The sequence below is a fragment of the Limulus polyphemus genome, unplaced genomic scaffold, assembly GCF_000517525.1.
Source record: "Limulus polyphemus unplaced genomic scaffold, Limulus_polyphemus-2.1.2 Scaffold102, whole genome shotgun sequence".
NCBI classification, from domain to species: domain Eukaryota; kingdom Metazoa; phylum Arthropoda; class Merostomata; order Xiphosura; family Limulidae; genus Limulus; species Limulus polyphemus.
In genome coordinates, this window is record NW_013665712.1 from 682,076 (window position 1) to 707,964 (window position 25,889).

A 25,889-nucleotide genomic window follows, 5' to 3' on the forward strand; every position below is an offset into this window, starting at 1 on the left:
AAACGAAATAATAATTTGATTTAACTAAGAGTTTTTATTTATTCCCGATTTGTAAAAAATCCATACGTGATAGAAAAAAAATTAATATTATTTTCGAAATTTGCGTAGCTGAGTTATGGAAAACCCGTTATTAAAACCAAAACAACTTTTATGAAGTTTAAATTCGCAGGCCTGTGTAATTTTTGGTAGGAAATAGGGTTAACTATTATACATACATATATATATATATATTATTTATCGTTATTGTTTGTACACGAACTGTTATGTTTGCCAGGTCTAACTTGTAACTGTGTTTCTGTAATTTGAAACAAATTTTTATTCGTTTTCCCGAATTCTTTAATTGATGATCTAGTAGAGTGTATTCATCATCTATATTACCATTCTTCGCCAGTTTCCTGCCGCCAGGGCCCGGCATGGCCTGGTGATTAGGGCGCTCGACTCGCAATCTGAGGATCGCGGGTTCGAATCCCCATCCCACCAAACATGTTCGCCCTTTCAGCCGTGGGGATGCTATAATGTGACGGTCAATCCTACTATTTGTTGGTAAGGAGTAGCCAAAGAGTTGGAGAAGGGTGATGTTGATTAGCTGTCTTCCCTCTAGTCTACCACATGAAGAGCCCCCCAGTGGCACAGCAGTATGTATGCGGACTTACAATGGTAGAAACCAGGTTTCGATACCCGTGGTGGGCAGAGCACAGATAGCCCATTGTGTAGCTTTGTGCTTAACTTCAAACAAGTAAACAAACAAACGAAAACACTTGAAGATTAGTGACGGCTAATGCAGATAGCACTCGAGTACCTTTGCGCAAAATTCAACCAACAAATCGTTTTGTGAAAAATAATGTAAATTAAGAATTCAAGCTACTTACATGGTTCCGTTGGATATTTCAAAACCGTATATGTAAATAAGTTTTATACCACAAAAACAAGACATATATAAATTTCGAGGCAAATTCGAACAATCTGAGTCGATTTCGAGAATATGTAATTTAATCACATTTTATTTTTTTGTGTTAGGTTGTTTTATATAGCTTGGAAACATTTTCGTATTATGTCAATTGTTAAAATTAAATTAAGACAGTTATTAAAATTATAATCTGAAAAAACGATTATACAGATAATAAGTTTAATAAATATGAAGATATAAAAATTTGGAGAAATTGTTTTCAGGAATTTGGATATTTTCTCTCTTTTTGTTTTCAAGTAACAGTGCTTGTGGTAACTAATTTATTTCTTTAAATATTCTATATGTTTCTTCAGAGTTATTAGCTTTAAAAGTGATGTTTTCCCTCACCTAAGTCTATTTCAAAATTTGTTACAATTTTTTAAATTTATTTTATAGAATATCGTATTGATTGAAATCACGAAATCATTGATTCAAAAAACTTGTGGTCTTTGTGGCCGTTACGATGACGTCATCAATAATGATCTTGAAATGACTGATGGGACAATTGCCAGGGATCCGGTTACATTTGGAAATAGTTGGAAAGTACCAATTGATACTGAAGGCGAGTTCAGTCTTTTTCCTTTTCCACAACATCAGCTAATTTTTTTTTTTGAAATATTGATTCCTTCATTGTGTACTTGATGAATAACACATTTAATATTTTACTCTTTACAAACAATTCATAATACTCATTATTTTCTGCGGCTGTTTACCAGAAGTATAAGATAACTGTTTTTATTATTCTTTGATAGGTTCTTTAGGCAGAGGATTAATTATTAGTATATTGGAATAGACGGCAACTTCCTGTTGTAGAAAAAAAACACAAGTGTAGAGGGCGACGTTTCGAAAGACGGAAGACTTTCAAAACGTCGTCATCTACACTTGTGTTTATATTATTGTTGTTTTTATTGAATTTGGGATCGGCCGCTTCCAATGTTTATAGTTGTTTAATGTAAATTTAATATACTGTATTTGGCATTTTGCGGATTACATCTGCCCAGATGGGGTTTCGATCTGTGTGTTGAAGTGTTAAGGATCTGACGAAGGCCTCAGCACAGAAACCGAAACGTCGTCCATTCAAGCACTTCACGGAAACTTCAAATTTCGTACAACATGCTTTGCGAAAAACTCCTCAAAAACAATATTTATACCTTTTTATTCAGGACAAGAATGTGATGACCCAGTGGCCGAGAGAAAGTCCTGTCATTATAACACTGTTAGCAGCAGAGAACAATCTGAACGAGCCACGGAAAAATGTTTCTCCATTTTTGACAAACGATTTGATACTTGCCACAAGGTACGTTGGTTAATTAAATTACATTAAATTAAATTTCGCCTTTTATTAAAATTATGCATGTTTCCAAATAAACAATCCAAAAGAAATTCAGGATATATATATATATATGGTATTTGGAATATTTTTGGAATCTCCACTCAAAATGTTATTTTTTTTTGTTTAAAAAAAGAAGAAAGATTTTAGGGAGGGAAGAGTGACGGCCCCCAGAGCTCGCGAAGGGGACCCAAATGGAATGGCGGTTTCTGCTTAACACTTCTAATCAGGCCAAATTAACACATATACGGAAATTACGCCCTAGCGTAGGGCCCACACTCTTGTCTTCCTCCTCCCGAAGTCTTTGGTGAAATATTGCTTCTGCTTTAATGGGTGTTATATGACGTTTAAGTAATTTTTGCTATACTTAGCTTTTAATTATTTTCATAATATTTGTGATAATGAAACACGACATAAATACTTGGTAAAAATGCAAACATACTGTCAAATTATATTATTGAAGAAGTAAAGTACTCAATTAAAATATAATTATTGTCATTTAAAACTCCGGAGATTAAAGGCAAACTCCGAATCTCTCAAACAGTTATATGTAAATTGAAAAATGAAATATCCTTTTTATAAAAAATGGAACTGCTCGTGATTATTTATAGCTGGTGGATTCTCAGTTGTACTATGAAGCCTGTCAGGAGGATTGCTGTTCCCAGTCTAACAGCCAGAACTGTGAATGTACTAGCATGGCTGAATATTTCAGAGAATGTTTCCGGCTAGGTGGCGTGATAAATGAAGCCTGGCGGACAAGCAACAGTTGTCGTAAGTAAAGAGCGTAAACAATGATTTATACTACGGTTAGTTACATATTCTACATCGATTGGCCCCCTTTTTCTTACAGTATTGAAGTTTTTAACTTTAATCATTAATATCCTGAAATCTGCGTGGCGTAGACTCCAAACATACAAAAACTGGAAATAGTTTTCTTTCACTTTAGCCCATTCTTGGAGGACTATGTTCTACAAATGGTCTTTTAGAAGTCGGCAGAGGATAGTTATGGTAAATTCGACTTATAAGGTATTCTAAAAGATTCTCAGTCCGACCGAGATACGGCGACTGTGCTCCGTGACCAAAAAAGGTGAATGAAGTCGCTGCCCTGCTCTTTAAAAAGTTTTGATGTTACCAGTATGATGGATTTTTTTTATCACCTAGGAAGATATCCTGTCCATATGAATGAAAATGGTTAGCAACAAATTCAGGTACATTCTGGATGTTATTCACTTTTTTAAAAGAACCGAAGGCCTCGCCATCTCATACGAGAGCGTTCCCCCACACAATTACACCATTTCTGGCATCTTGCACTATCGGACTAATAGAAGCACGTTGAAGTTCCTCCCGTGATTTTCTCCATACTTTAACTTTACCTACAGTATAGAAAGACATAAAGACAACTCACCAGACGATACTGAATGCTTCTGGTCGTTCTTGTCAACTGAAATCGTGCTTTCCTTTTTTTTATCTGAGCTAAGTGGATTTTTGGGACGGTTGCCAGTTGTATTATGGCAGTTTTTGTAACGTATTTTGCTTGGTAGGATTGGAGATTAGTCAAATCTTGACAACAGTTGAAGGTACCAGTCAACTGATTGTCTCATCTTACAAATCTGTCAGATCGTCTTTTCTCAGCAGCAGTTGACGGCCATAGATTTTCTTAATGACAGATGCATTTCTTTCGATTTCTATTCTCATTAGGTTCTAATGGCAAATGGTCTCGAACAGTTGGCCACAAACACGATTATTGAAAACGATGCTTCTATGCGGTCACACAATATCCCGTTTTTTGGAAGTCCTTATTCTCACCCATTGTCTTCCAAGGCAACTATGGCATTACTCATCTCCACGTTTCTAGGACTCGAACAGTCACTTGACAGATCAGTCTATTTCGTACATACAAGTAAGAGTGTACAGAGGAGTAATATTAAAGTGGCCAGTCGTTGTATATTTTTAATGTAATCAATTACAATATTTACTCGTCACAACTCTGATTTTTTTATGTTGAAATTATATTGTATAATGACACAAAACAATGTGCCGATAAGTCAAGTTTTTTTCCCCTTCAGCTATTCTATGTGAGAATGGAAAAGAGTACCAACAATGTGGTTCGGCATGTGAACGAACCTGTCAAAATCCTGAACCCCCTTGCTCCCAAGATTGGTGTGTCGATGGCTGTCACTGCCCAAGAGGGAAAGTACTTAATAAAGGACGATGCATTTCTCAAGAAGAATGTCCTTGTGATCACCAGGGTAGAGAATATGCTAGTGGAGAAGAGATGCAACAGGACTGCAATACATGGTACGGAAAGTTTAAAAAATAGTTACTATTTGATTAGATAAATCTCCCGATATTCCTGATAAGTTAACCTGAATTAAATACTTTTTTTGTAAATGTGCATTTCTGTGGTCATTTCTGCAACAATTTCAGTACCATTGTAAATTAACCAGAGTTAAATGCTCTAGAATTAAAATACATATTGTTTTTTTTGTTTTTTTTTATAAATATGCATTTCTGTGGTCATTTCTGCAACAATTTCAGTACTATTACCTATATTTAAGAAACTTTTAGGGAATGCTTTTTTGCGAATATTCTTTGTCTGTAAAACAAACTAATACTCAAAAGTTTTATTTGTTTCACAGTTTATGTCAGGGTGGTCAATGGATATGTACAAAAGAAATTTGTCCTGCGTTATGTTCTGTAACTGGTGATGCTCATTATACTACTTTCGATGGTAAACGCTATGATTTTAAAGGAACCTGCTCCTACTACCTAGTTTACAATGACAACTTTACTGTTGAAGAAGACAACTTAGCCTGCACAGGAGACTTGACTGCTCATGGCTTCCGAAGACAAAACGGAAACTTCTTCTCTTGCATGAAATCTGTAAACATACGCTCCCCGGAGGGCACTGTTGTAAAGCTAAAACAAAACTTAGAGGTAAGGCTAGGAATTTTTCCTCTGCATATATATTTTAGCAGCATTATAGGGTAGTAGATGGTGCCATCTAATGGTAATTTACATAAAGCTGTTAATACGTGCAAAAAACAATTTTGGAAAATGGAAATGGAAGTTCAATAACTACAAGAACTCCTATTTGGCAGTCAAAATACTGTAACATCACACAGTATATATTTTGTAAACTTTTTTAATTACAATGCATTATTTTATATAAGCTTACCTATACGCGCACACATATATAGCAGTCATTCGAGAGAGAAAGAGAAAAAAAAACATAATATATCTGTGACAGTTTGTTTAATTTAACCCTTTAAAGGATTAAAAACGCGACACAACTAATTAAACAATAATTCCATTATTTCGTTATTATACCTAAAATAGTGTTAAACTACTGTGAAAAGGCAAACTTAACCACCCCCACTGTTAGCTAAACCAGGCATCTGATTAATTGAAGTGTAAATGACTGGTAATTCAGATCGTGCTATATATATATATTTATAGTAATCGTACACAGACTTGTCTTAATTGACACTTTTAAGTAAGCGACAGGGTTTTAGTATTCCATATGTATTCACGAACTATGGTTAGACCTAAAAAAAGACATTTAGATGTTTCATTAGTTGTTGAAGAACAATCAGAGGAACCTACCAACTACATCATACTGTGTTGGACTAGTTACAAAGGTCTCAAAGTGTCGTTAGCAAAATGTGGAACTGCATTCAACTCCTAAGAACTTATAAGCGTAACTAAATAAAAATGTATAACAATATCTCAACCACATTATATTTTATATATTCAACGCCGAGGAGACCTATCGCCCAATAAGAGGGCTCATCAGGCCGTCTGAGATATGATAGATACAACAATGGTTGAGACGCTTTTAATTATATCAAACTGTATGAACAAAAATTGTTATGGTGTGAATTAGATTACGTTGTTGAAGTGTAATTTTTATATTTTGAATGGATAAGGATTGATAACACAATGTTATTTATATATTTTAACAAACATATTTATCAATATTATAGTTATTTTTACTTGAATTGGCTTTAATCATCATTCAGAAAAACTGGCGAACCAGCATCCCAGTATTATTTTTCACGAAGCGAGTCAATTAATAGTACAATCACTCGGACACCTGTCCAAACAGTTTAGAACTGTCAATTCTGCCTAATTACAATCGTATGGTACCTACTCCGAGATTGAATCAAATATTCGCAGCCGTAACTCATATCAAGGCACGAAACAACTTCCCTGTAATGGTAACAATATCAAATCCATTAGAGCAACAACATGCAAAGCAATGTTCTTGTTATAGACCAGTTCTGCTTCATCATGCAGCCAGAAAAGAGGTGTATACTACTTTGGAGAGAATCTAAAACTAGTTCCAAGTCCATTTTTATACAGAAAGACTATGCATATAGCTGGGTGTGACTGAAGCATGGTTTTAGAAGAAACAAGCATTGATGGATACATTGACTTCTACATAATGGTACCATTAATGTCACACATTATAGGACCTATATCTTTTGACCCTTTTGACGCACCTGGCTCTGACTTCAGTCTAATCAATGATGACGTCCGCCACACCGTGCTATACTTGTCAGCAAGTTTCTGGAAAAAGGGGAATTGGACAACTGGAGTGGTCTGCATACACACTGGACTTCAGTTCTATCAGTCGTGTATGAAATATTCTTAGGAGATACGTCTCGTCTCGTCAAGTGATTCCAGACAGAAATGATGTTCTGTAATCAGCTTGTTCTAAGAAATGGTCAAGGGTATCTTAGAACCTTAACGACACCCTGATATTGATCATGAAACATTGATACCAGCTTGTCTTTTTTGTTAGTAAAAACTATACTCTATATCGAAGTGAAACGTCGTGATATGTAAAAATATCAAACTATCGTTGCAACACATTAATTCAAGTACACATTCTGACTCATCATCACTTATTTGCATAAAAAATGAACTGAGAAGATGATTGACATTATTCTATGACAATGGGTTTGATCCACGATAGTTGAAATATTATGAACTGTAATTATATTTTAATTGTTTTGTGTGGCGTATATTATTTGGAATGTTATAGTTATTCAAATTTCAGCTAAGTTCAGCCTAACAAACAGTTTGTCCACGTTTTAAAGAATATTTACAGTGTTTCTCCTAAGAATAAACGTTGGTATTTCAGTAAGATAAGAAAGAGTTATTTCTATATATTTAGGTTATAGTAAATGGAGAAGACATCAATTTCTTACCGCTCTCTGCCCCTGGTATCTTTGTAACTCGTATCTCTGGTCAGTATATCCAGGTAAGTATTTTTTTTCTCGCTTTTTTGAGAGAAAAGTCAATACAAAAAATTTTATGATTGGCAGAATAAATAGTTTTATGACTTAATTATGCGTACCGTAGTAATGTTTGATGAAAACACACAGTTGTTGATGTTTTAATCCATTATTAATTTATTAAATCTTTAAAGGTCTATGTGTATTATAATAATAACACAATACTCTCTCATTGAGGGAGAGATGACATAAATGATGTTGTCTTAGATCTATTTCGCCAAAATATGTTTTCACCTTATTATTTTATCACGCTAAAAATTTGGTTTCGATACCTGTTGTGGCTACAGCACAGATAGCCATTGTGCAACTTTGTGTTTATTAATAAACAAACAACAAAAGACAATATCTATATGTATGTTTGAATTTGTGCTATTAATAATCCTACATTTAGATTTTAACATTTTTGTTAGATTTACAGAAAACACTGTACCAATATTTTTCTCTTTTCGAAAACGGTTAAATACATTTTCTGAAAAAGCGTCATATTATTTTCCGAGGAAAAATTTTCGGTCAAAAAATTCCATGTAGGTTTAGCATAATGCCTTGGAAGGTCAGTTCAAAAGGTAACTTTGATGATTGTGTAAAACACAAAGACTCCTGGATTAATGTTGAGAGAGATATACGTCTTTTTTTTTAATAATGCTGTGTTCTACTATATTAGAATCATCTTCTCAACGACTCCCCATTACAAACTTTATTTGTCCTTCTGTCAGGCGTGGCCTAGTGGTTATATATCCCGGTCTGTGAATCCAAAGGTTCAGGGTTCACAGCTCATTTCCTCTAAAACGTGCTACGCTCCTTGGGGTCCTGGGTGCACTATAAAAATGACGGTTAAGTCTCACTATTCGGTAGGAAAAGTGTTGGTGGTGAGTGCTTTGGGCTAGCTACCTTCTCCCTAGTCTATCGTTTCAAAATTAGGGACAACTATGTGCAGATAACCTCTCTGTCGAGTTTTTCGTGAAAATTTTGAATCAAACAAACAATTAAAATGTTATGTAATTTGCAAAATTAATCATTTGTTTACGCCTATAAATATCGCTCGTTGATATCTTATAGAAATAGAAATATTAAGACACATTTGCAGTGGTCAATTACAATCACTGATATTTTTCTCCGTTTTTTTTATTTACTCGCCAAACACGTGCTGAAATTATAAAATTGTTATGTAACTAGGTATTTTTATTTGAAAGCTAAGTACGGAGAGAATTATGATCAAATAAAATTAAATATGTATATACATGTAAAAGATGTGGGAAAATTGATTTGTTTTTTTTAGGCTAAGCTTTCTAATGGACTTTCCGTATATTGGGATGGGAAACGACGAATTTATATTGAAGCTCCCTCTGCACTTTATGGCCGAACTAAAGGGTTTTGTGGTACTTTCAACCGTAATCAAGCTGACGACTTTTTAACACGAGAGGGAGATAAAGAAACAAATCCTGTCGACTTTGGGAACAAGTGGAAGGTGAAAGAAAAATGCCCGGATGCGTTTCTTGGAGACGAAACAACGTCCCCTTGTGATGGAAATCAAGAGAGGCAAGCGATTGGAGAAACTCTGTGTAATCAGATGATGGAAAGCATTTTTAAATGTTAGTAAATTTTTCTATCATTAATACGACCAGATAATGAAAAGTGGCTTAGCAGGTTCTTAAGTTTTTTCTAAGAGTAATTTTCTGAAACTTTATTATATCAATTTATATTCCATAAACCCCTTAACAAAACAGAAGATTATAATTACATAAGAACTTGTCATATAACTTCAAATAACGAACATAGACGAAGCAATGATGTCACAATTGTGAATCCGGGATGTTTAAATTTCAGCAACACAATTATATGTTAATTCCCAGTCACTTGAAAATATAAAAGTGGTTTATTACTTCATATTTTACATGCTCTGATTAAAATATTAAAGAGGTTTATTACTTCATATTTTACATGCTCTGATTAAAATATTAAAGTGATTTGTTACTTCATCTTTTACATGTTTTCATTAAAATATTAAAGTGGTTTATTACTTCATCTTTTACATGTTCTTATTAAAATATTAAAAGTGGTTTATTACTTCATCATTTTACATGTTCTCATTAAAATATTAAAGTGGTTTATTACTTCATTTTTACATGATTTTATTAAAATATTAAAGTGATTTGTTACTTCATCTTTTACATGTTCTTATTAAAATATTAAAGTGGTTTATTACTTCATCTTTTACATGTTCTTGTTAAAATATTAAAGTGGTTTGTTACTTTATCGTTTTACATATTAATCTTAATCTATTGTTTTACTTTCCAAACAGCCTGTCACCAGCATGTCGCTGTTGCTCCATATTATGAAATGTGTTTGTATGATGTCTGTGCTTGTGAAGAAGGACTAGAAAGCTGCGCATGCTCAGCTATAGCACATTACGCCGAAGCATGCAGCCGACAAAAAATACTCGTGAACTGGAGACCTCACATGCCAGAGTGTGGTATGTAATTAAGACTATATTTTAAATGCGTTTCACACTTCTGTTTATATGATGACTCTACAGTTGTATCTTATAAAACGATGTCTATGCTTAATCAAATGTTGGTTATCAAATATCGAACACTGAGAAGTAAGCTTAGGAGATGGATTTTTTTTTTCTCCATCCCAAGAGAGTTTATTTTGCAAGAAGTAAACTGGGTATTTACTTGTGATCCCTCCTGAGAGGAATGGATAGATGTCCTTCACACAGTCCCCACATAGAACTGGATTAACAATGACATGAGCGTAACAAAGTTCAATATCTAGTTTTCCAAAAAAAAAGTATTTCAAATGTTTTCATGTGATCCTGTTTCACGTTCCATTTCTGTTATTTTCGAACTTAACTACAATGATTATAGAACTCATTTCTTGCCGCGGCTCATACAACGGGTCCGAGTTATTAGTTTTTTGTTGTTGTTGTTTTCAAGTACAAGTTTTTATCTCATAGATCTGTCATTTCTTGACCGATTTGAGATCTAATTACAGTTTTGGATTCAGGAGGTCAAACCCTTTCGAGTGATGTATTTGATTATGCACAAGGGCTCACAGAGTGATTTATTCTAATCCTGCCTAAAAAGAATTTCAATTTTAGGGTAGGCTGGTAAAGATCTTGACGAGTAATATAATAGAATCGGGTATACGCGCGCCCCACGCTTGGTATTTCTGGCGCACAAAAATATAGCTGATAAAAAGGGAAACACAGGTCTCATAGATTAATTTACTCTAATCTTACCTAAAAGAATTTCAAGTGCCGCGGCTATTGAGAATTCCCTTCTTTTTTAGTATTATATGTTGTATGTAAGTATAACTGATCTACAGTTTCTTTCGTTTTAGATTTATGAAACTCGGTTTTTACGTAGCCAATCTTTAAAGATCAGAATTTTAGACCAACAGTTTCTTGTTTTAGAGCAAAGTCACATTGGGTTATCTACTGTGTCTATTGCGGGGAAACAACCCCCGGGATTTAACGTTGTAAATCCGTAAACTTACCGCTGTCCCACCGGGGGACCTAGACAAACAATAAACAAATTGTTTTATTCTAAATACAAGTATACTATGGCTGTATTTCCTTGTACGAATGTTATTTTAAACCTAACAGACAAGTTTATATTTTCAAAGATATACTTTACTTTAACAAATCATTATAACTTTAACATTATTCATGGTTCCAAAACAAATATCGTTTTGAGCAACAACTTTTTCATGGCGTATCCTGAAACATACGCTTATACAAATTTTATTTTAAATACTTGTATCTAGATATCTTTTTTTTTTAAACCCCACTCACTGAAACGTACTTCAAATATTTTATAATTCCATGGCAGGGTCCTACGATTTCCATGGCAAGCATTTTCTTTTAACACATGCAGCACCAAAATCATCCTGTTGAGCTGGAAACGTAACTTTAAGACATTAAATACACCAAACGTTTTATTATAAAAAACATTGTCAACTTTATTAAAATCAAACTTACTGATCAGTACATTATGAATATCCCACCGGCAAGTTCACGAACTTACAACGCTAGAATCCGGAGATCGATTCCCCACAATGGACACAGCATATAGCCCAATGTGGTTTTGCTCTAAAACAACCAACCAGGATAAACTTGCGTCCCTAATGTAACGAAGCGTATGACGTGCAATGTTGAAATCTTTAACTGTATTTTCATTGCTGAACGCTTTAGAGGGGGATAGACTTATAAACATATTTGACAAATTAAGCTGTTATCAGACCAAATAAAATACTCACGAAGAAATTATTTTTTTATATTCTGAGAAAACAACCAAAATAAAACAAGTACTAAAAAATTGATTTGATAACATTGTGTGGTGTATTTTATTAACTCTGCAAAATAAGTGGGATAATTTTAATTTCACTAGGAGATCATAAGAAGTACATTTTAATACTTTATTTAAATCATTGTTTTATATTCCTCCTTTACACTTTAGCAAGAACCAGAATATTATAATACAAGAGGACTTATTTATAACTCGTATATGTCGATAATATTCAACGCTTATGTCGTGCAGGGGTCCACTGTACGGGAGGGCAGATTTATCAACCGTGTGGACGAAGTTGTGAATACACCTGCTCTCAGATAGCCATCCAGACAGAGTGTACTGACCGCTGTGTGGAGGGCTGTGCCTGTCCACAAGGGATGACTTTAGATGCTAACGGTATTTGTACGTCTCTATCTTCTTGTCCATGTGTCCACAATGGTAGAGAATACACACCTGGATTCCAACAGCTGAGGGGTGGACGGATGTGGTAGGTTGATAGCAGGAAGACTTTCAAGTTTCTGGCTACTAAATACAGAGAGAGAAAATTATTTATACTGATTTAAAATGGATAGAGTATACTTCGTGTTAATAAAACGCGTTAAACATCTAAGTAGACGAGATTTATTATTAAAATCGGATGAAGAAGAACTCATGCAATCCCAAGTTCCTTACCAAAGCATTTTAGTTTAACATTTTTGAGATGTTAGTCCATCAGAATTTTATCCAACTAAATCTTTTGTTAGTTCGAAACATGATCGTTTACTCTAAACTTCCGGTAGTTATAGGCTTATCCTGAGTAGATACAAATAGGTTATTGTTGTAGACGTGATCATTTCCTTTCCTTTCTAGTGGTTCCGGATACGATAATTTTCTTTATCCTTCTGATAATTCAAGACATGATAATTTACTATATCTTTCTTTCTTTTGTTTTTGTTCCAGACCTCATAATTTCCTGTATTCTTCTGGCAGTTCCAGACTGATCATATCCTTTATTCTTTATTCTTCTGGTAGTTTGGACATGGTACTTTACTGTACTCTTCTTGTAATTCTAGACATAATAATGTTTTTTTTTTAACCTCCAATTAGTTCTAGATTTGATCATTTACTTATCCTTTCTTCAAACATTATAATTTACTTTATCTTCCATTGTAGTTCTTGGTATTAACTGTAAATTTCATTGTTTGTCCAACTTCGAAGTAGACTGAAGAGAAAATATTCTCAGGTTCTCCTAATAGCTGAAATTTTGTAATTAAACTAAAAACTGCTTAATAAAGATTAGAGCAAAAACAAATTCATATCAGTCGGTCTTTAATGTGAATAAGATTTTAAACGATAGATAGAGCGAATTTCAGTAAATTTCGTCGATTTTAAAATGACACAATCTGAGAACCTGCTTTAAACAACATAATCTCTTTCAACAGCTTTTGGTTGAGTCAAGATGTCAAAAGAGATTTTGTGTTGTGCATGGCTGAATTTATAAGAAGAAGAAAAAATACTAAGATTTCATAGGAAAAGACTTATGACCAATTAAGTCCTATTGTTAATAGAGTACTTTTTCAGGTTTCATACTAAGTATTAATATACTTTATAAGCAATGTTATACAGGGCTACAAAGAGCCGAGACGGGCCCCACGGTAAAACTGAAGTGTGGGCCCCGGAGTAAGTACTTCGGCGACTCCTTCTCGGCGGTCCTAATGTTGTATAATAGTATCTGAACAGAGGCTCTTTTATCAGCTAACTGGTACAATTCTTACTATGACACCGATATTCATTGGTATCACCTGGTACCACTTATACCCATACCGTGTCGCGGTGCTAAGATATTTTACTTTACTTTACTGTGTGTGTCTCATGCGAACTGCGTTTTACCCTTTCGAAAATGTCACATTTACGTCAAGGTCCTCAGGGCCCACTAATCCGCCTCCGACACCTTAATTCTCTCCTGGATCTGCCACTGAGTATAGTCCCTCTCGAATCCTTTTCCTGTGTGTGTACTTGGTTCCAGTGATTACAAACTTGGTTCAGGTTTTTACGAATTATGCCGTTGAAATCGGATTAACTGTGTCATATGGTAATTAGTTTGATCATGCACAATATTTTAGTAGCAATCTATATAGTGGTTGTATTTTCCGGTTATAATAAAGTCAAAACTCTCTCTTGTTTAGAACATGGTTCCATTAAAACAGTCTTAATGGGTGTATTAGACTTTAAGTACATAGAGCTGATACTATGAAGAAGTCCACCATTAATAGTCAGGCAACATGAGACCAAAATGGTTTCAGCAAAATATTTTTACCAACTACGTATATTTTATCTTTATTTTAGAACACACACTTATAAGTATTTCAGGCTCTGAAATCCCGTTTGACTTTAGTTTTTATAGAAATATTTATTATTTTTAAATTTTAAACAGTTCGAATATAAAGTTATATCTCGTTCTTGCTATTAATAACGTAATTACAAATTTAGAGTTCAATAATAGTTGAGAAATCTTATTTAATCTATAAAGACAGAAAACTTTGTTAATTTTACATTTATTGAGCATGTAACCTCAACTTTTCTTTAGTGAATGTGTTGGTGGACGTTGGGATTGTAGACCGGCTACACCAAATGAATTGCTATTGACACCTGCTCCACAGATTGAGCAACCATTATGTTCAGCAGCTGATCACAAACAATTTACAGACTGCCTCACAGACTGTCCAGTCACCTGCGCCAACATGCATAACCCACCAAAATGTTCTATGGCAATCTGTAAACCTGGATGCAGGTAAATTTTATGTTGACTTAAATCAATGTATCGTCTAAGAAAAAAAAAAAAGAGCGCGATTTTACAATATGAAAAAAAAATAGTAACTTTTTTTCTCGAAAACGGCATGATAAGCTAATAAAATGATGTTACAGGACAGGTAAAATTAAACATAATTACCTTGTTTAAAATATTTATTGTATGTAACTAACTAAGTAAATACATAAAAAAACTGGATAAACTCTTGCACGATTCTTTAGGTAAGTGAAACGTTGGATCATATGCTTGTGAAATTATACACAACAACTGTACATTCTAAAACGTGTGTAAATTACACGACAAATTTCATGACCTATCCAAGGGGAGGCCTTGGCATGGCCTGGTGGTTATGGCGTTCGACACGTAATGTGAGGGTCATGGGTTCGAATTCTCATTACCGAATATGCTCATCCTTTCAGCCATAGGGGCATTATAATGTGACGATCAATCTCATTATTTGTTGGTTTTAAAAAAAAAGTAGCCCAAGAGTTTGGATGGATGATGTTGATTAGTTGATTTCTCTCTAGTATATCACTGCTAAATTAGTGACGGCTCGTGTAGCTTTGCCAAAAATTCATTACAAATTCATTTCCAAGGGTTTACGTCTAATTTTTAAAATGTGGTTAAAGAAATTCAAGATTTTATACATCTTGTAAGCTTGCCTGTAGTTTCTGTTTTCCGTTCATTCAATGAAATTTACCTAAATACATTAGCTAATAACTAGGCACTAAGTGTAACATTTACATGAATATATTAGCCATTAGTATACAATTAGACACTAACTGTAAAGTTGTTTGTTTGCACAATTCTGAAGCACAGTTAAAAAATAGATGTTTTTAGTTTCCCCTAAAATCCGAAAATTTACAATTGACCTAAAATCGCTCAACATAGAGTAGAGCATAACAGGTATAACTAACGTAAAGAAAAGATCTCCACTGGAGTGGTGGAGATTTTTAGATTAAAATCCACTGGTCAATTTGCACCTGATTTGTTTTGAATTTCGCGCAAAGCTACACGAGGGTTATCTGCGCTAGCCGTCCCTAATTTAGCAGTGTAAGACTAGAGGGAAGGCAACTAGTTATCACTACCCAACGCCAATGCTTGGGCTACTCTTTTACCAACGAATAGTGGGATTGACCGTCACATTATAACGCCCCCAGCGCTGAAAGGGCGAACATGTTTGGTGGGACGGGGATTTGAACCCACGACCCTCAGATTGCAATTTGCACCTGAAATTTTGCATATTACACCTCATGGAAAATGAAGTTTTTTTGTTAATGTGTTTTTATGTTTCGGAACCACGTGTCAGATGCAGCGTTGGTGGTCATAAAAGTTTGGTATGGTTTGGTTTGCTTGTTGTTAAGCGCAAAGCCATTCAATAGGCTATCTGTGTTCTGCTAACCACAAGTATTGAAACCCGAATTTTAGCGTCTTAACCTTGCAGACTTACCGCTGAGCCACTCACTTTCTTTACCAAACTTGTGATTAATGAGCACTCACGCAAAGATTTATTCATTCGTTTTTAATATAATTTGCTTTAAGTCGCAATCCTAATTAATAGTAAACTGATAAACAACGATTAATATACATAATGAAGCGATTTTATTTTGGGGAAAATACTATATGCTTTGACAGAACATTGGTCTGACTTCCTCAGGTCAATGTTCCTTTAAAACATACAATATGTTCCCAAAATAAAACCATTTTATTATGTTTATAAATCGTTGTTTCGTAATTTACTATTATATTAGCACAATGTGATTCCATACACAAGTACGCAATCCTAGTTGTAAGCCAATACTTCGCTCAGTAAACCACACTTTTGTTTGTGTTTACCAAACTCGCCTGAAAGAGAAAAACTTTACTGTTACTCTCCGATGGCTTAGTCGTAATTCTGTTGGCTTATAACGCTAGGAATCGGGTTTCGATACTCGCGGTGGGTAGATAGCCTACTGTGTGAGTTTGTTTCTAACAGCAAACTAGCGAATCAGCTACTAGTGAGGCTATATATCGGTGATTTGTGTGAAGTTATGTCACATTAACACTGACAATAATATTTAACAATTATTTTTTTCCGGTAAGAAGCATCATCGTATTTTTATGTAGTAAAGTAAATTTATAACAGAACAAATGTCCATTCTCTTTTGGTTTGTTTTGAGTCCTCTTTTGAAAAGATGAATAACAACTAAAACTTAATATCTAATATTAGTTTTATTAACTAACTATTCGTTATGGATGTTTCGTATAAAGACATCTTGATCAATAGAATCGTAAGCAATATAAATGTGGTTATCTGTTCCATACACTAGATGTGATGATGGATACGTTCTAGACTCCAAAAGTGGAATCTGCTTGCGTGCAGAACAATGTCCATGCCATCATGGTGGACGTAGCTACGGCAACGGGGATATAGTAAAGGTGGATTGTAATACATGGTAGGTTCTTGTGTTGGGTAGGCCTTTGAAAAAAACAACAACAATAAAGCATTATGATTATTCATACCTATAGTTACTTCTGAATAAGATGAGAAACGTATAAATTCTTTATTATAAGAACTTAAACTTTTCCAAAAGCATAATTTTTGAAAAAGGATGTTGCTATTATTAAATAAACTTAAATTAGTTTAATTTAATTAAACGTTATGATGGTTTCATGAAAACAAAAATGGTCTGACTATTAAACGGTGAAATTTGAAAATGTGTTCCAAGGTTTATCTTTACTGAGTTTTTTTATTATTGTAACAAAGTTAGAAGTTGGTGACTGTATATTTTTTAAGTTACAGAAAATAGAAATTTAAAAACATTCTGAGAGTTAGTTAGCAAATGAGTAATAACTCTTGTTTCGTTGTTTTAGTTTCTTTCTTTAAACACCGATCTTTCTCTGTAGCTTTTAAACACAGAATTGTGAAATTAAAGTTAATGCTAAAATGTAAAGATATGTAGAAAAAATATGTTATTCTTTTGATGTAATTTAACATACTACATCCTGAAAGAATGTTACTTCAGAACGTTTCGGAACGTGTCAGTTTTTGGTTCCTTGTTTTTTAATAAAAAAGTAATATTGTTGTTCTCAAACAGTAAATAACATATTTAGCTTATAGCTCAAAAGTATATTCTTTGTTTTGATAGTGAATGAAATATTATATCTTGCAAACAAAAAACAAAAAAAAACGGCAGGTCTAAAATAAGTAAAGTACATTTGAGAGTTGTTATTTTTGTAGGAAATATTAACTGTATCATTTAGAAACTAAGTATTGAAAATTATCATTAGTGTTGTTGCGATTATTTGTCACATTTTCTCACCTTAAAATAATTCATCTGTTGTGTCACACTTTCTCACCATAAAATAATCCATCCGTTGTGTCACACTTTCTCATCTTAAGATAATTCATCCGTTATGTCACACTTTCTCACCTTAAAATAATTCATCCGTTGTGTCACACTTTCTCATCTTAAGATAATTCATCCGTTATGTCACACTTTCTCACCTTAAAATAATTCATCCGTTGTGTCACACTTTCTCATCTTAAGATAATTCATCCCTTATGTCACACTTTCTCACCTTAAAATAATTCATCCGTTGTTAGATTTGACAATTTACAAGGCATTAAATTTAATGTAAAAATATTTTGTTTGTAGATATCCCTCCTTGTGTCTAATTTTTATTCTTAATAACAACCAGACTGGTAGATTATATGAAAATACAAAACAACTCGTAAACTGTCAGTTACACCTTTTATTAAATTTGTTGTGATAAAGCCTCCAACAGCTGAAGATGACTTTACTAAACTAAAGGCCATCCTTTCTCACATTTATTATTGTCAAGCATCTGTGAGGCTGGAACCTGGAAATGTGAAGACAACGAATGTAAAGGCGTCTGTACCGCGTGGGGAGATTCTCATTACAGGACTTTTGATGACAAAATCTACGACTTCCACGGCGATTGCGACTACGTTCTTGCCAAGGCTAGAATAGACGGGTCAGAATCTTTTTCTGTTGTTGTACAAAACGTTCCTTGCGGTACTTTGGGCGTTACCTGTAGCAAAGGCATTGTATTTGCAGTTGGTATGTATACATAGTAGGAAAGTTTATTTATACATATACGTAGTTTTGAAATTAATATAGTATGCATCTGTAAAAATCATGTTCCTTGGTACTTTTTTGTTAAACAATATTTGAATGATTCTAAAAAAAATAATAAAAAATAGAGTTGTACATTTCTGTCTAGTTATTTCTCTTCGACCTATCAATCACCCTAATTGCAACACAAATAAAAATTAATTAAGTACAGTCACAGTTTTTACTACACCTATAACCAAGTATAATTCACAAAAATCAATCTGTCATTTATATCTTTAATATAAGTAGATTATTTATTTCAAAAGTATCATCCATAGAGTCTCAAGTAATTAATCAATAGCTTCCGAAAGCATAATAAAATTTTTAAAATTCGTTGTGAAAATTTATTCCAATATCATTTTTACCTAAAGCTATGCATTATTATTATAATTAGTAACTTTTGCTTACTGTTTCCTCTCCTGGTAAGTGTACGTTTAAGATAATGAATAATACTCACAAAATAATTTAGTCTTTTTTTCAAGAAATAGTAATTTTGTTTCGCATTATTTTTGTAGGGGAGGAAAGCGTCACGTTATCGCACGATCAGCGAGTTCCAGTATTACCACCAGTTTCAAAGTTTGAGATCCGAGAAATAGGACTATTTGTTTACGTCAAAAGTGACGTAGGAATATCGGTACTGTGGGACAAGGGCACTCGAGTTTATATTCGAGCTGATCCTGTGTGGAAAGGTAAGGTAAGTGAACCTTTACCTGATACCTGTGTAGCAAGATTCTATATCAATTCTGAATGATAAAGTCGGACAGTCCAATATGTGCCACACGAGGCCTAGTGATAGCATGCCGGAGTGCGAATCCGAGGGTCCCTCCTTTGGGTTCATTTCTCACAATATTGTTCTTCTCGTTTTAGGGCGGTCGATGAGTTATAAAAATAACGGTCAAATCCCACTATTCGATTAGAATAGCTCAAGGGTTGGTAGTGGGTGCTGTTGAGTAAATGCCTCCCCTTTAATCTACCAGTTCAAAATTAGGGATGGCTAAGGCAGAAACCTCTTGTGTAGTTTTGCGCGAATATCTGAAAAAACAGTCCAATGAAATTCAACGTTTACTATTCGATATCGCGAAGTAATCTTGACAGTTAGGTTAATTTACTATTTTACTGTTCAACCAGTCTACAAAGCTACCTACTGTTTTAGATATAATTAGTACCAAATATCTAAATTATTCTTTGGCTGTATGAGACATGGATGCGTGAACTTGAGGTTTATTTAAAATATTTCTGTTTTATTGAACATATTGAACAAGTTTTTGTTGTTGTTTTTTACACGCAATCTGAGGGTCGCAGGTTCGAATCTCCGTCACCGAACATGTTCGTCGTTCCAGTCGTGGGGACGTTATAATATGTGACGGCCAATCCCAATATTCGTTGGTAAAAGAATAGCCCGAGAGTTTTCGGTGGGGGGTGATGACTAGCTGCCTTCCCTCTAGTCTTACACTGCTAAATTAGGTACGGCTAGCACAGGCAGCCCAGCCCTCGTGTAACTTTGCGCGAAATTCAAAACAAACCATCCCAATTTTATTTTTTAAACATATTAACGTGTACGATTACATATTACAATCGCATTATTAAGAGAAACATTAATAATTAAAACAATCTCATAATCGAGAAACATTTTGTACGCATAAGTGAAATTTTCTAACGTTTCAACACAATCATAATTCTTTGTTCAAGTAGTTTTTATATTATCAATTATCGTAGAAGACTGAATAGCTAAAAACTAGATACAAAGTACTGATCTGAAAGGATTAAGTTGCTGCGAAAATATTTGCTAGTTCAACATGAAATACTCTATCCATAGTTTATGAGCCCAAAATACAACCACGTGTATGGTTCAGACATTAATTATCAACATTTTGGCTGTTTTTTTATCTCTATTTTTAGCTTAAAGGTTTATGTGGAGACTTTAATGACGATGCTAGTGATGACTTTAAGTTGCCCTCTGGTGGTGTCCCAGTGGCTAATCCAGTAGAATTTGGAGACAGTTGGAAAGTTTTCGAGTATTGTCCTAAATCGAAGCAACCCGAAGATTCATGCATACGACGACCTCAACGAAGAAACTGGGCTTTAAAGAAGTGTGGAATATTGAAATCGCCAATATTTCAACCCTGCCATAGTAAAGTGCCCCTGGAGCCCTATTATCGCAGGTACGAAATTAAACGGCGTTGTCAGTATCGGAACTAATAAAATAATGTAAAGAGGAGATAACGTTTAATAAATTTATAGTGAACTTACTCACAAGTTATAAACGTTATAAGTTTATGTCACAGTACTGTAAAAATATCCTTGCGTTAATGCTGTTGTAACAGTTTCTGCTATTGGGTGGGTTTTTTTCGGGTTATACAACAAATAGAATATAAAACGTTTTATTTCTTTAAGTACAAGTAAAACCATCATTAATGTTGACTGAGAAGCCTAAGTTAACAATAAACGCTATTGTATAAAAATTCACTTGCGTTTGTACAGCATCTTCGTGTGCCTCTATTCCACCGTTTAAGCACAAACTCAGTATTCACAAAACTGAACTTACAGGCTAACACGAACTGACGTAAATAACCAGAAACTTAACTCCATTAAGATGCTGTTGTTTCTCACCAATGCGTGATTTAGAAACGTAATACTACAAAGATTTTGAACAGAGCGTTTAAAAACATAAAATACTATTCAATGAATTAAAAACAAGTATAAAGTTTCCTATTTAGTAATCAATCTTAAAACTAGTAATTTAACTTAATTATTTTCAGGTGTGTCTTCGATACATGCGCGTGCGATACTGGGGGAGACTGTGAGTGCATGTGCACATCTATTGCAGCCTACGCCCACGAGTGCACCTTCCAAGGTGTTATGGTGCTCTGGCGGTCACAGGAGCTGTGTCGTAAGTACAGGGTCGTTTTTGTTTTTAAAAAAGAGATAATCCAATGAATCTTTGCATTTCTTCACAGATTTAGCAGTGGTTAATCTGATTCACTACTTCATTTATTGTGCTATAACCACAAAACAAGTCTTAATTTCCCATACAAGTGTTTGGTATTCGCTGTTGGTTCATTAGATATCAGATGAGCATCCTAGATATTTCATACTTCCATGGAGTGCACTCGAGTCTTGCAAGCAAGCATTTAGTATATGAAACATATAAAGAATTAAAAGTATATTTCTGAATCTCCAGCGATCCTATCGAATAAATTCAATTTTGTACAGGATTGGTGTACTGTGACGTAATTTGTTCAAAACCTTATCGTTGTACAAACTCAGGTATTGCAAAAACAGATTCTATTAGACTACACAAATTGCTAGAATGAAAATACAGATTTAAAAATTTAGATTTACTAACCATAAACTACTAGTTACAATGATTTTTAATTATAATTAAAGTAGAGAATACATGGTGAAGCTGTTTTATTAAAAATAAATTTGGGGACCATAATTTAATCTCATTTGTTCCTTCTTTAAGTTCGGTAGCGATGATACATTGTTTCCAAGTGTCTAAGGTAGCCATATTCAGTATAATATTTGTATCCATAATTTTTCGATGATTTTATACCGGTACCTTAAAGATTCATTAAAAACTCTGCATAGGTATTTATACAATGTGAAACATGAGTACTCGGATGGAAGAAAACGACAAACATCATGACCAATTGTATCTGGCAATATTAATAGGTCTTGCCATTCAAAGTAGATGGACTGCAGAAGATGTTACGAAACGAAACTTTTTGTATATTAAGGGAAATAATGTATTTATTTAGTTTCTCGTAACTTCTCATCTAAACACCTAGAAGTATGTTCTGCTATCGATTTATTATTTGTCATAATTGTGATTATCACTTGGTCATGATATTTGTTTTGTGTTGTTTTTTTCCCTGAAAAGTGAAATATTTGAATTATTTATTTCCAAGAAAGAGATTAAACTAGAGTATTTGAATAAAACACGTACACAAATGTTTATTTTCTTTTTATAAGCTATCCAATGCGACGAAAGCTGCGATCACTATAGTGGCTGCGTGTCTGTGTGTCCCAAAAAGACGTGTGACAACAGGGAGGAGTTCAAGAACTTGTCCAGAAACTGTGCTTCTGAGCCATGCGTGGAAGGATGTGCTCCCAAACCCTGCCCTCCTGGTCAAGTTCTCAAAAGTAATCAAGAACACATATGTATTCCAGAGGCTAAATGTGAGAAACGTTCGTGTTCCGTTGGTGGACACATGTACAAAGATGGACAAAGGATCGTGGACCCATCTGTTGGAGACCAATGCCAGTCGTGGTATGATTATATCCGAATGTTATTTGTTCTAATCAATAAATATCGCATTGCTAGAAGGAAACAGTTCTTAATTGCGCGCAACGTTGTGTTGGCCGTTGTACGATACTATATTCGAGAAGAACATATTTCTGTGTTATAATCAGTAGATAGCAGCTCATCTGAAAATAAACTTTTTTACAGTCAAACAGAATTTTATACAAATTACTTCGTTCTTTAAAATCCTCCCCCCAGCAAACACATGTAATAAAATTGTTATGTCTATTGTTCTTCTTACTTACGTGTGCCGTTGACATCGTTGTTGCTGATTTATCCAATGCATGTTACAGCACTACCTATAAGAGTATCTATAGATTTCTTATTGTCTTCTACAAAAATGACAATTATACTTATCTTTATCGTTTTATCATAGCCCCCCAGTGGCACAGCGGTATGTCTGCGGATTTACAACGCCAGAATCCTGGTTTCAATACCCGTGGTGGCGAGAGCACAGATACCCCATTGTGTAGCTTTGTGCTTAATTACAAAAAAACAAACAGTCTTCCCATAAGAAAAAAAGTTGTTGTTACTTAAAATTGGAAAATGTGACTTAATACTGTTGTTAAATAAAACATGTCCGACTTAATTATTATTAAATACCTTGTGGATTTGATATTCCAGCTTGTCTTCCTATTCGGTTTGAATGTGTCGCAAAATATATAAGTTTAAAGCCGTCACATTTGTACTTCAGTGTAGTTATCATTTTAGGCTATCCATATTTACAAACTCGTATTCGCATCTTCAGGAAAATAAACCTTTATTACAATTATTTTCGCAGCTATTGCCGAGATGGAAAGGTTGAATGTAAAGGAAAGCCTTGTCTCCCAACAAGAACTCTTCCTCCAACAACAAGCACACTTACTCCAGAGATCGAGACAATGATGATCCAGGTACAACAGTGCGACTTTTCAGGATGGACACCATGGATGAACAGTATCATGCCTACTTACAAAGTACGTTTTTTTCTTAGTTTTTAAACAGAAGTATTGTTTAAAAACTGCAGTTAACTGTTGATTGGCACAACTTTAACCTGTTTATGTTACTTTATCATTTTACCCTTTCCGTCGTAAATTATATCATAAGTTAATCAACGTAATCTGCGTTATAGTTAATGATGAAGGTTAATAAGTTACCTAACCTACCTGAACCTAAACAGACCGTCTTTAATACACTTATTCTACTTATATAGTAGATGTAGTAACACTGATTTTATTACATACATTATGATGTATCTGTTCACTCAAATTCTTATCGTTGTCTTTACATTTTTACCCTTTTCAAACCGATCCAATTTTAAATTATATTTTCATACAGCGAACGTCACAGTCAAAATGTATAGCTCTAAATGCTGGCAGCATGAAACTTCAAGTTTATAGCAACAACAAAAACTCACAGACGATAGCACTATTTTCCGTATTGCTACTGTATTTCCCCAATACAGTATTCTATTTCATTCATATGTATGTATCATATTACACTTGTTATTTTTATTTATCTTGTTAGTTAGAGTAACAGCGCACCCATTGATGCCAAGTATCGCGAGAAAAACAAGCGACGCTGACTTTCAAAACTTCTCTTAATGGCGTACCCTCAAAATGGCGATTCGCGTGGCTTAATTATTATATAGAATGCGTCGGGTGGGCCAGAAAATTCACCGTTGTGGGTGTGTTTTTAATTGAACAAGGGAGGGGATAGGATGATTTTAGAATAGTAATAATCTGGGCTGTTTATTAACCTAGTTAATCACCGAAACCACCCCTACAACCGTTTTACTGTGTGTTGAAGTCAGCTATTACCAGGAAAAAAAATAACAAAAAACAACTGACCCCAGAATAAAACAGGTCCCAAAAACCGCAACTCACGGCTCTTAAAAAATTAAATCGACTTTTGAAGAAAAAAAGCCCAATTTCGCTTATTATAAGCGGACTTGGCAACACTGAGTACACGCCCCTTCTAGGGCTTTTACATACTCAAGAGAGTAAGCCTACTGTTGGTTGGAAATCATTGAACTATAGAATATTAAAATGGATAAAGGTTTATATCAATCATTTAATGCCATTGAATTTTTTAAAAATCAGTTCTCAAACACCAACTTCACATTTTAAATAACACAACCTTAAGCCATTTTACTAATTTCATAACTGTTTGGACCATTGTCTGTGCCACCAGAGTAGAATTGTAGTAAGCTCAGTTCGAGGCATATTGACTTTGTGGACTGTTGCTTAGTGAGGAATGTAGACACGAATGGTGGAAATTAAAGTTTATTTACAAAATAAAGTAGGAAAGAAAATTAAACGAAATTCGGAGTAGGAACCAACCACATAAAACGAAGCTTAAAATATTTTTCGCGTTTAAAAAACTAGGAAAAGCATTCGAATAACTACTCCTAGAAAAATAATTTTGAAACTAACAATTTAGATTAAAGATTCTGTCTGTGAGGCCTTAAGTAAACCACCTTCAACATTGAAGAGTTCAGCCCCAGTAGAAACACCTTTTCCGCCATCTTTAAAGACAGAGTTGAACCCCAGTAGGCATGTCCTTCTTCAAAAGAAAGGAAGTGAAACCATCCTTAAGCAATCAGAATTCAACTTCAGCAGGTACATCTTTCTTTACAATTTCTAAAAGTCTGAGGCCTGGCATGGCCAGGTGATTAGAGCGCTCGACTTGCAATCAACTGGTCGTGGGTTCGAGTCCCTGTCCCACCAAACATGCTCGCTCTTTCAGCCTTGGGGGCGTTACAATGTGACGGTCAATCCCACTATTCGTTGGTAAAAGAGTAGCTCAAGAGTTGGCGGGGGGGGGT

The 25,889-nt window shown here is 34.4% G+C and overlaps 1 protein-coding gene across 1 annotated transcript in view; it reads left to right on the plus strand.

Moving 5' to 3' along the window:
* Positions 1-25,889, plus strand: part of LOC106470181 (hemocytin-like) — a 124,114-nt gene that overhangs the window by 6,370 nt on the left and 91,855 nt on the right. The window contains exons 5-21 of the mRNA XM_022399604.1: positions 1,343-1,508; positions 2,110-2,243; positions 2,888-3,047; positions 4,343-4,574; positions 4,916-5,213; positions 7,459-7,545; positions 8,856-9,168; positions 9,879-10,049; positions 12,121-12,358; positions 14,438-14,641; positions 16,969-17,094; positions 18,485-18,723; positions 19,293-19,471; positions 20,677-20,939; positions 21,537-21,667; positions 22,753-23,050; positions 23,865-24,039. Of these exons, the coding sequence (XP_022255312.1) occupies positions 1,343-1,508; positions 2,110-2,243; positions 2,888-3,047; positions 4,343-4,574; positions 4,916-5,213; positions 7,459-7,545; positions 8,856-9,168; positions 9,879-10,049; positions 12,121-12,358; positions 14,438-14,641; positions 16,969-17,094; positions 18,485-18,723; positions 19,293-19,471; positions 20,677-20,939; positions 21,537-21,667; positions 22,753-23,050; positions 23,865-24,039 (3,414 nt within the window). The remainder of the gene's footprint in view (positions 1-1,342; positions 1,509-2,109; positions 2,244-2,887; positions 3,048-4,342; positions 4,575-4,915; positions 5,214-7,458; positions 7,546-8,855; positions 9,169-9,878; positions 10,050-12,120; positions 12,359-14,437; positions 14,642-16,968; positions 17,095-18,484; positions 18,724-19,292; positions 19,472-20,676; positions 20,940-21,536; positions 21,668-22,752; positions 23,051-23,864; positions 24,040-25,889) is intronic.